General features: G+C 40.6%; 1 protein-coding gene across 1 annotated transcript in view; it reads right to left on the bottom strand.

The window, feature by feature from the left end:
- The window catches only part of CPQ (carboxypeptidase Q), a 544096-nt gene that overhangs the window by 120084 nt on the left and 411785 nt on the right, over window positions 1-12227 (bottom strand). The window contains exon 6 of the mRNA XM_070383007.1: window positions 6052-6143. Coding sequence (XP_070239108.1) covers window positions 6052-6143 — 92 coding nt within the window. The remainder of the gene's footprint in view (window positions 1-6051; window positions 6144-12227) is intronic.

The raw sequence follows: 12227 nt of genomic DNA, 5'->3' as shown, positions 1-12227 counted from the left end.
AGATCCAACCAATCCATCCTAAAGGAAATAAGTCCTGAATATTCATTGGAAGGACAGACTGAAGCTGAAGCTCCAATAGTTGGGCCACCTGATATGAAGCGCGGACTCATTGGAAAAGACCCTGATTCTGGGAAAGATTGAGGGCAAGAGGAGAAGAGTACAGAAGAGGATGAGACAGTTAGATAGCATAACTGCACATTTTATCACTGAGTGCTAATTATTCCTCAATAAAGCAGCAGGAAAATTGTATTGTTATTGTTCAGTTGCTAAGTCCCGTCTGCCTCTCTTGTGAAGCCATGCATTAAGCAGGAAGTTAGCTGAGGGTAAGGAGGAGTGGCCCCTTCACCTAAACATCCAATGGCCGCCTACTCCCACCAAGAAATTCACCAGCCTCACCCCTAATACGCCCCCATCAGTACTCCAAAATAGTTACAGGATCTGGAAAAATTTCCCACTGGCCGACTGATGGGACTTTACTACTCTATCACATGAGCACACCTCACACTGTGAGTTGCTCAGTCACAGCCATGTTCAACTCCTTGTGAGCCGATGCACTGTGGCCCACCAGGCTCCTCTGTCCATGGAGTTTTCCAGGCAAGCATACTGGAGCGGACCTCCATGTTCCTCTCCAGGGAATCTTCCCAAACCAGGGATAGAACCTACGTCTCTTCAGTCTTCTTGGATTGGCCAGCGGATTCTTTACCACTGAGCCACCAGGGAAGCTCCTGAAAAATGTGTTACTTTTAAATGAATCAATAGAGTACAAACAATATACATTTTAATAATTCTCAAGTTCATGTGATAATGTATGGAGCTTGTGGAAGGATTTCCACACTAGGAGAGAAAAGTTTACAGTTTATCAAAATATGTGAAATAACTTTTTAAAATTAATTCATTTATATTAATTGGAGGCTAATTACTTTATAATACTGTGGCGTTTTTGCCATTTTTTTTTTTAAAAGAGAATAATATGTACACAGCCCTACAGCCCTTATGGGACTTTATGCTATGAATTGTTATGGGCATGCTGGATGGACACCAGGAATGATTTCTATTCAAGTTGACTCCAAAATATAGTGAAAAACTCAGTATTTCCTGTTTGAATTATTTATTAGTAATGCTTGCTAAAATGCTCATAGACCTTTTTCAGTTGGAATTTGCTTCCTTGTAAAGTGTTTTAGATACCACAATAAAGTTCGATTTTCGTTTCAAAATTTATATGCAAACCACAAATAGCCTCACATATTTCATGACAATTAAGTAAGGCTAGCAATTATTAAATAATTGAACTAATACTTTATAAGAAAGCATAATTATGAAGTAAAGGCAGCTCTTAATCTGAATACAATTTTGAAAATTAGGTAATAAGTTTAAGCATATGATTTTAAATCATTTTAATTTTATATATTTTTCTATGAATATATTAATTATAAACAAAGATATATTTCCTAAGAAAAGGATAATAAATGGTAATATTAATTTTATTCCCATGAAAATTTAGCTTATATACATATCCACTGAAGTTATATTTATAGTACTTTTAATGTTGAAAAGATTCTATAATTATGAAAAAGAATATATTCGGGGCAACAAAAAAAAGAAGAAATAATAATTTTTTACAAACATACAAAAAGAAGAAATTTTTTGCATACTGGTTTTCTCTATAATTAATGCTATGAAAGTCTAGCTAACTTTATGGTAAAACTCTACACCAAATAAGAATGCATAAAAACAGAGTGGTAATGGAATTTATGTTATTGAAATAATATCTGTCTGCAAAACAGTTAACTTGCTCCAAATAAAATCTATAAAATTATCATTTAGGTCATACAAAGTTATAAATAAATTATTGTACAGAAACAACATGAAAATATTTTATGATTTTTATCATATAAATTAAGGATCAATGAACTGTTTCTGTAAAGGGCCAGATCCTTATTATTTTGGGACTTGCAGGCCACATACAATCTCAGTCACATAATCAGTTAAAACATAAAAGCATTCTTGTCTTGAGGTCTGTACATAAACATATGGATTTAATCCACAGGCCATAACTTACTGATCCTTGATATAGATCATTAATAACCATATCATAAAAATGCTAGCATAGTTATTTTAAAAGTTCAAATCTTTTCTTTTTACAATTACAAAATTCAAGTTCTGTTCTTGTTTGTTATCACTCCTACCGATGCCAAGGGTATTTGTCAGGCAGTTCTCATCAATATGAAGGAGGGTGGCTTTCCTTTTTTCCTCCCTCCTGACTACTCACTCAAACTCACTTACTCCTCAGGGATGAGGTCCTTGTTATAGTTACTTCAAAGTTAAACTCAGCCACCCAGAAATCATTTGCTCTTGACAATTCTTAGATCCATATGCTAATCATAAGAGTATAGAATTAAGTCCTTCAGAATTGGTTGTGTCTTGTAAAACACATAGAATGCCTTTTTAAAGGAGAGATAAAGAGCTATCCTAAAACAAAAGGCTTATGTTTTCTCCTTCTGGAATTTCTTCTTTTGATCCCTGAAATTGCAATTCAGACCAGCCACCAGTATATAGACACATTTGTATGAAGGCAACGTGGATGTTTTCAAGATAAAACAGGTTCACTGCATGTCCTTTGAGTATATATGCATATATGTGTGTGTGTGTTCATACCTGCCAACCTCTTAGAAGTTTAAAATCCAGTAATTTCTAATTTTATCCATGTTACTACTACAAAACTACAGCAAAACTCAATATCTTCAGAGAAATAAAAATTTTTTTTCAGATCTAAGGAATTTCAATGGTTGAGGAAATTTCAAGCTGGAGCCATTGCAGTTTTATTATTAAATAATTTTTTTTTCTTGAAGTAGAGAATGACAGAGCTTAAAAGAGTTCCTTTAGGTGTTTTGTTTTTAATATGTATAGATTCTAGACACTCCTTCTTCAAAATAATTTAATGACTCCCTTGTCCTCTGGATAAAGTGCAAACTTCTAAGCATGGTTTGCACCTTCTCATCCAGGCTCCTTTTTCTCTCTCTTCTTTGCTTCTCCCATGGCATCTTGCATTCGATGCAGCAGCCACTCTGTCAGTCTCTACTGTGTCCAGTGACCTCTGTACCTCCAGCCTTGGCGCATGGAGGTCCCACTGCTCTGGACTCACTTCCTCTTTGCCAACACTTTTCCCTTACCTGGCTTCTGCTTAGTCCTCAGTCTCTGCTTAGATGTCATTTCTCTTATGTAGTCCATTGTGACTGCTCCCGAAGCCCAGGTTACGTGAATTTTCTCTCTCTTCCATCGCTGATTTATTTTTTATCAGAACACTCTTAACACATTATATTGTGATTGAAGTTCAGTGGTCGGTGCCCTTCTTTTGACAGCTGTCTCAGTAAGGTCAGGGTGAGGCTTCTTAATGACAGTAAACCTAATGCCTACTATGGTGTCTGAGACGGTAGATTCTCAGAGAATATTAACTGAATGTTGCTGGATTTAGAATGACTCCTATCTGATCTTGTCCACTACAATGGAGAGAAGATGATGCTACTGACCCACCAACCAAAGGACATAATCTGAATTAATCTTATTTTCCATGAACACTTGAGGCCTTAAGAACTGAAGTAGAGAAAGAGTTGGGCAAAAGGCATGGTCTTCCTTTGTACAGAAAGTAACAATATTTAGTGAACCAAATTTGTGACCCTGAACTCATTCTTAAGCTCTGCATAACTGAAATAGGGTAACAGAGACTGACTTTGTCAAATGATCAAAAAGGATATAAACACAACTTGGAAAACAGACCTCTCTCTGATTTAGATAACTGAAACTTACAAGATGTGCTCCTTTCAGCCTGGAGATGCAGGGAGAGCAATCCTGCAGACCAGATTCCGCTCCTCCTCTCAGCCGTCACTGCTGAGCACGGCCACTGACTGGGGAATTCCGCTTTACACTAACACTTGATTTGTGCTTGTACATCTTGCCCCTTCTCCCCTTTCTCAAAGGTTGTTCTTGATATTAATCTCCCTATCCCTCATTTTTTAAAAAAAATTAAGTTTAGTTGATTTTATAATATTGTTTTAATTTTAGGTATACGGCAAAGTGATTCAGTTACGTATACATATTTTTTTCAGAATATTTTCCATTATAGGTTATTACAAGATTCTGTATATCTTCTGTTATATAGTAAATTCTTGTTGCTTATCTATTTTATATAGTAGTTTGTATCTGATAATGCCATACTCCTAATTTATCCCCCGCTACCCTGACTCCCTTTCCCCTTTGGTAACCGTAAATTTGTTTTCTATGTCTGTGGTTGTGTTTCTGTTTTGTATATACATTCATTTGTATTATTTCAGGTTTCACATATAAGTGATATCATAAAATATTTATCCTTCTCTGTCTAACATACTTCACTTAGTATGATATTCTCTAGGTCCATTCATGTTGCTGCAAATGTCAATTTTTTATGACTAATAATACCCCACTGTATGTATGTATGTATGTATGTATATATGCTACTGCTGCTGCTAAGTCACTTCGGTCGTGTCCGACTCTGTGCAACCCCAGAGACGGCAGCCCACCAGGCTCCCCCATCCGTGGGATTCTCCAGGCAAGAACACTGGAGTGGGTTGCCATTTCCTTCTCCAATGCGTGAAAGTGAAAAGGGAAAGTGAAGTCGCTCAGTCATGTTTGACCCTCCAGACTCCCCCATCCATGAGATTTTTCAGGCAAGAGTATTGGAGTGGGTTGCCATTGCCTTCTCCAGTATGTATGAAAACCCTTAATCTGAAAAGATACTTGCACCCCAGTGTTCATGGCAGCACTAATTTACAATAGCCGAGACATGAAAAGAACCCAACTGCCAGTCAACAGACTTAACACATCATAAATCTGTTGACTGGCAGTTGGGTTCTTTTCATGTCTCGGCTATTGTAAATTAGTGCTGCCATGAACACTGGGGTGCATGTATCTTTTCAGATTAAGGATTTTCATCCTTTCCAGATATATGCCCAGGTGTGGGATTGCTGGGTCATATGGTAGTTCTAGTTTTCATTTTTTAAGGAACCTCCCTACTGTTTTCCAAAGTGGCTGCACCAATTCACATTCCCACCAACAGGGTATGAGGGTTCCCTTTTCTTTCAGAATGTACTATTTGCAGCCATTTTGATGATGTCCATTCTGACTGATGTAAAGTGATACCTCATTGTGGGTTTGATCTGTATTTCTCTAATAATTAGTGATGTTGAGCATCTTTTCATGTGCCTCTTGGCCATCTGTATGTCTTCTTTGGAGAAATGTCTTATAAGGTCTTCTGCTCATTTTTGATTGGGTTGTTTGTACATTTTGGATATTAAATCTTTGTTGATCAAGTCATTTGCAAACATTTTCTCCCATTCCACTGATTGCCTTTTTGTTTTCTTTGTGGTTTCCTTTGCTGTGCAAAAGCTTTTAAGCTTGACTAGGTCTCATTTGTTTATTTTTGCTTTTATTTCTTTTGCCTTGAGAGCCCCTGTTCCCTGTCTTAAATGCGGTCTTGTATTTCTATATATGATTTTCCACTATCACCTTCTTGCCTCAAGCTTCACTTTTGCCTTATTTTGGTCAGTGTCAAACCACACTGCCCTCCACATTCCCAGGTCTGAGACTTTTGGTCAACACTCCTGGCTGACTCAAGGTCTTAGGATGTGGCTTTCAAATACCAGCGCTTGGGACCTTGGGGCATGGGGGTGGGCTCAATAGGAACAGGGACTGTGAACTTATTACTGCTTCTCTGGCATACATGAGCCCAGCAGAACTGGAGAGTCAACGAAAATGGCTAAATACCAAGTGGAATCTTCCTAATGCCACAGATTAACATAGACATAGAAAATTCCTCAGCTCACCAGGGTGTTCTCCTTTATGGGGCTGAATGAAGACGATTTCTGCAAGGGGTGTTTGCCAGGGTCAGCCTACCACAGAGTACTGTTGAGTCTTCAGGACAATAGAGGAAATTTTCAAACCAGAAGCGTCAGTGCTCTTGGTGCATTGACACTGACATTACACGTGCAAATGCCCAGCAGTCCACGGCTGCTCTCCTACCTTGTGCAGCTGATAATACTGGGAGGAACCAACTCCACCTTGCTCCTCCGCAGTCCAGAGCACCAAACGCAGGGTTCTCTTTGGACGCAGCCCTGGGAATAACAATAAAACAAGTGATTCTTCAGTTGATTTTGAATTAAAGAAAAAAAAAATGGCAGGGCCTCTCATCTGAATTCTGCAGGAGGGAAGCAGGAGGGAATCAGAGGTATGCCCTTTCATCTCTTGCTGGTGTGGCTGCCTGATTCACGATGTGGCTGACCCAGCAAAGGAGGACCCTCAGGGCCAGTCTCCAGGGCAGGTTAATGATGAAAGGGATTGTGGCGACTGCTGTCTGCAGCCCAGGGAGTGAGAGCCTCTATTCATATTTTTAACTGGACAAAGTGCCCAGTAGGACACAATTGATGGCCAAGTTCACTGGGCTACTAGAGTCCATCCAGAAGATGTAGTTAGGAAGACTCTAGGCAGATCCTAAGGCCTTCCTTCCCATGATTAACTGAAACCCAGTGATTAGTCTCTACTTCAAGAAAAGGTACGTAAGGGGTTGCTTCTTAGTCTAAATCCACAAGTATAACCAACTGCCCATGCTATCCTTAGTAATGAATGATCATGAAGAAAACACAACGCTGCATTCATTGACTTGGGAAATACAAACGTACATCCTGCAGTCATTGAAGTTACTGGCAGATCTGGCATATCTAGAACCATCTTTGAGTGACGGTGTCAGCTCCATAAAAGTTAACTACAAGGGTCAAACAGTATGCTGGGAGTTCCACTTTTTGATCAAGACTTGAAACTTGTTTCTGATTTGGACCTGATGATGTTGCTTCTGAGAAATAATAAGTGCAGAAAAACATGAAGTGGGGCTTACACCTCATTAAGAAGACCTTTCCTCTTGCCTCACTGCAGGGAAGCCGTAGGGAAGGACTATGAATGGCTACGAGACGGACATACAACAAGCATCGAGTATAATGACCAGTGCCGCCACCCAGGCACGTGGCCTTCTTGAAGGGAGCAGGCTGGTTGACTGCAGCCTGGATGATAAGTGCTCCTGGGAAACGGAGCTCTGTTCCTCCTCCTCTGGACACCGACAAGTATTCTTTCCTTGTATAAGTCTAGTGCTAAGGTACTGAAAAGGAGTTAAGCTTTTCACTAAATGAAACACTGTGAAATGACTTTACACTTGAGCAATTTTGACATCAAACAGCACAGGCTGTTGAGTTCCAACTGTTGAACTGAGTTGAATTGAGGCAGGCTGACCTGAGTTCCAACTAAAGCTCAGAAAAGCAATTTCCTCATCCAATTGTTCAGCAGATCCCATTGGTGTTTCCTGCTAAGTCTATCTAGAATCTAACTTTTCACCTCTGCTCCCATGCTGGTCCAAGCCCCACCCATTTTTGTGTGGACTGTTGCAGTCGCCTCCAAGCTGGTCGCCCTGCCACAGTCCATGCCCCTCTGCAGGTGATGGTCTGCACTGCAGTCAGCAGGCCCCTCGTAAACCGTATGCCAGAGCACGTCATTTCTCTGTTCAAGACCTCCAAGAGCCACACTGCAAGCTTCTGGTTCAATGTGATGCCCCCAGCGCCTAGACTGTTTGGCACACATATTTGGTGCCCAATAAATAGGTACCAAATTACCACACAACTGCACTCATCTCACACGCTAGTAAGTAATGCTTAAAATTCTCCAAGCCAGGCTTCAGCAATACGTGAACCGTGAACTTCCAGATATTCAAGCTGGTTTTAGAAAAGGCAGAGGAACCAGAGGTCAAATTGCCAACATCCACTGGATCATCGAAAAAGCAAGAGAGTGCCAGAAAAACATCTATTTCTGCTTTATTGACTATACCAAAGCCTTTGACTGTGTGGATCACAATAAACTGTGGAAGATTCTGAAAGAGATGGGTTTCTGCCTCTTGAGAAACCTGTATGCAGGTCAGGAAGCAACAGTTAGAACTGGACATGGAGCAACAGACTGGTTCCAAATAGGAAAAGAGTACGTCAAGGCTGTATATTGTCACCCTGCTTATTTAACTTATATGCAGAGTACATCATGAGAAACGCTGGACTGGAAGAAACACAAGCTGGAATCAAGATTGCCGGGAGAAATATCAATAATCTCAGATATGCAGATGACACCACCCTTATGGCAGAAAGTGAAGAGGAACTCAAAAGCCTCTTGATGAAAGTGAAAGTGGAGAGTGAAAAAGTTGGCTTAAAGCTCAACATTCAGAAAACTAAGATCATGGCATCTGGTCCCACCACTTCACGGGAAATAGATGGGAAAACAGTGGAAACAGTGTCAGACTTTATTTTTCTGGGCTCCAAAATCACTGCAGATGGTGACTGCAGCCATGAAATTAAAAGACGCTTACTCCTTGGAAGGAAAGTTATGACCAACCTAGATAGCATATTAAAAGCAGAGATATTACTTTGTCAACAAAGGTCCATCTAGTCAAGGCTATGGTTTTTCCAGTAGTCATGTATGGATGTGAAAGTTGGACTATAAAGAAGGCTGAGCGCTGAAGAATTGATGCTTTTGAACTGTGGCATTGGAGAAGACTCTTGAGAGTCCCTTGGACTGCAAGGAGATCCAACCAGTCCATCCTTAAGGAGATCGGTCCTGGGTGTTAATTGGACGGATTGACGTTGAAGCTGAAACTCCAGTACTTTGGCCACCTGATGAGAAGAGCTGACTCATTTGAAAAGACCCTGATGCTGGGAAAGATTGAGGGCAGGAGGAGAAGGGGACAACAGAGGAGGAGATGGCTGGATGGCATCACCAATTTGATGGACATGGGTTTGGGTGGACTCTGGCTGATGGACAGGGAGGCCTGGCGTGCTGCGGTTCATGGGGTCACAAAGAGTCGGACATGACTGAGTGACTGAACTAAACTGAACTGAAATAGGTATCAAATTAATAAATAAATCCAAGGTGTGGTGTCTTAGGGTAAAATTCAAAGCTCTCTAACGCTATCCCAGCCTCATCTCCTAAGACTTTCCTGCTAGTTCATTTTCCAGGCAAAGTATTGCAGTTGAAAAATGTGGACAGATCTGCTGAGCCCTGCTATCAACAGGCACCAACTGTGTGACCGCTGAGACATGTTTCCACCTGGACTTCAGCTTCCTTATCTGAAGAGTGGAGGGAATATTACGTGTTCATAACATAACAATTTCCCGGGGTGGCTGTGAGGATGAAATGAGATGTGATGACGTATGTAAGACACTCTGTCTGGCATGTGGCAGACGCTCAATGAATGAATTATAAAACTACATAATGGATAGTCAGGCACAGAGCATATGCTTTTACCCATAGAGAGAAGGGGCATCTAAATACTCAGTACAATCTTCCCAAGTCACATGAGTCCCTGCTGAAAAAGAATCCTGAAGGGCCCACTGCCTGCTCCACAGAGTCAAACTGCCTACTCATTTTCATAGCACAAACTGTTGTTGGAGGAAGAAGCCTAATCAGTCTATCTAAAGATCACAGTCATTGGCTCCTCAAACAGAAATGTGCTTAATGTCAACTTAAACCAAATGGCATTTTGCTTGCAACAGAGAAAACAGTCAAAGAAAAAGGATAAAGCGCTGCAAATGAAAATTCTGAACTTTTTTGAAACCCATATAAAAGGGGAAAAAATCTTTCTGTTTACATATCTCTGCCTTTACCAGCAAAACAGTACCAAATTATTAAAATGATGGCGTTCTCTAAATAGGGATCAAGTGACAGTTTAGCACAAATTAGAGAAAAATTAATTTTTCAAAGCAAATGCTCTGAATATCCCCATAGACTTGGTGTTCTAACTTGCAAATCATTGCTGTACAGGGTTAGTCTCCCTCACATTTCAAATCAGCCAGGTGGCCAATGATGTTCCATTAAGAGAACAAAAAAGTGATCTGTTTGAAGTACGGAATGCTAAAACCTGCAAACAACAACAGCATAGCTAGTGCACAGCTGGCCCTGAGGATACAGAGACCCCCACCCCCGCTCAGTCCTGGAGAAATTCAGTCCCCATTCTACTCCACAATCAAGGTGAAGGCCCAAGAGAGGAGGTTGGGAAACGGGCGGTTAAGCAGATACCGACGGAGCTGCAAGGTCTCTTTTCTGCTCTGACCTTCTGGTTGCCCCTAGAGCCTAAGAGAAAAAGCCTTCACTCAGCCCTCGACCCTGCCTCTAGCCTGGAGTTCGAGCTCCCAGGCCACAGATGGGCAGTGCGGGCACAGGGAGGTGTTGGCCCTGGGATCTCAATAAACTCGGTGTCCCTGCTCTGCCCCTTCTAGCTCTGTGACTTCGGGGGAGTTGTCTAATCTCTATGAGCCTCAGTTTCTTCATCTACACAGTAAGGAAAAGGGTAATTGCCTCATGGCTTTGTTAAGAAAATTAAATAAGATAAGGCATTTAAGTAAATATGAAGCACAGTTCCTGGCACACAGTAGGCTTTCAAGAATCGTGTGTTAGCTTCTCTCTACATCACTCCACGAACTTCAGCCTGTGCCAGTGATTTCTAGGAAGCGCCTGTGAGAGAACCAGGAAAGAGGCATCTTCCTCGTTCCTCTTCCCTAGGAGCCGCAGAACATCTTTGTTTACACAGAATGCACTCGCAGCCAAGGGGAAGATACAAGTTTCATCTAGCTTGTGGAAAAACACATAATCTCTTTCAGCGTGGAATATGCCCTCATTCCAACACAGAGCATGTCTACCTCCAAATAAACAGAAGTTGTTTCCTCACTTTAAAAACTGAAGACAATCAGAATTTTCAGTTTCTGGATAAAGTAAAAACACACGCACACATACACACAATAAATTTGATAGCTGAGTGAAGTTGACATAAGGGATGTCTATATTTATCATTTCTAAATAACAGAATTTATTGTGTATCTCAAATTCAAACTGGTTTTAAAAGCTGGGGATTTTAAGTATATGAAGTAACAAAAATAACAACAACAATAATAAAGCAATAATATTGACAGCAACACAACAAAATGATTCAAGGTCAAAGGCAGGGCTCTCATCTTGTAGCAAAACCAGGGTAACGTAGGAGTCCTAGCTCACAGCTCTGGCCCTGGCTCAGTGGTTCACAGCACCAGACTAAGGCAAGAACAGGAAATAAGTCTTTGAGCTGATAGGAAGGACTCTGGGCTGAGCAGGCTTGGAGTCATGTCTTATTGAGGTTTTGTCAGAAGATAAGCAATTAGTTCCCCCATCAATATAACAAAACTGCCCAGAGATCTCTTGATCTCCTGGAATTTTTAATTAGAACTTTAGAGAGTACAAGAAACATTATATAGCATTCCAGTTTTCTATTAAAAGAACGTAGACTATGGATAATATGTCAGAATTTTGCCTTTGTTTATGAAATATGACATACACGCACTTCACTTTCATTTTATTGAGGAGAATAATAACGCTATTGGGAAAACAGTGTCTATGAGAAAGGGTGAAAATAATCTGGTAGGAGTTTATTTTTTGTTGTTATCAAATTTAAAGATAAGAAGGCTGAGAATAAAACTGATAAATTGGAAAGGTCAACTGACTGTCCTGCACTTGGATGAGGACTGAGCCCAAATTAGATTAATCTACCCCTGTAGAGAGATTTTCCAAATTATGAATTCTAAAGAACACTATTTATAAACAAAGTGTATTAACCCAAATGCCTGTTTACTACTCCGCTTCAATCCTACCAAAACTATGTAAGTACTCTTCTCTGTTCTGAGACCTAATTTTGCAGCATGCATGCATGCTAAGTCACTTCAGTCATGTCCAGCTCTTTGCGATCCCATGGACTGTAGCCCCCCAGGCTCCTCTGTCCATAGGATTCTCCAGGCCTGAATACTAGAGTGCTTTGCCATTCCCTCCTCCAGGGGGTCTTCCCAACCCAGGGGTCATACCTGTGTCTTTTATGTCTCCAGCACTGGCAGGCAGGTCCTTTACCACTAACAGCACCTGGGAAGCCCAAATTTTGCAGAGAAAACACAATTTTCTCTTACAGTAAATATACTCAATTTCTACATATTCGCAGTTTTAGATCATAAATACACTTGTTATCCAGCTCCTCTTTATCAACAGTTCAATATCTGCACTTAGAGAAGTCTACTTCTCAGTGGTAAAGAATAAGTCTGCCAATGCAAGAGACTCGGGTTTGATCCTTGGGTCAAGAAGATTCTTTGGAGGAGGAAATG

This window comes from Bos mutus, chromosome 14, assembly GCF_027580195.1.
Source record: "Bos mutus isolate GX-2022 chromosome 14, NWIPB_WYAK_1.1, whole genome shotgun sequence".
In the NCBI taxonomy this organism is placed as follows: Eukaryota; Metazoa; Chordata; class Mammalia; order Artiodactyla; family Bovidae; genus Bos; species Bos mutus.
Note: the sequence above shows the minus strand (reverse complement) of the source record. Positions and strands in the feature narration are given on the sequence as shown.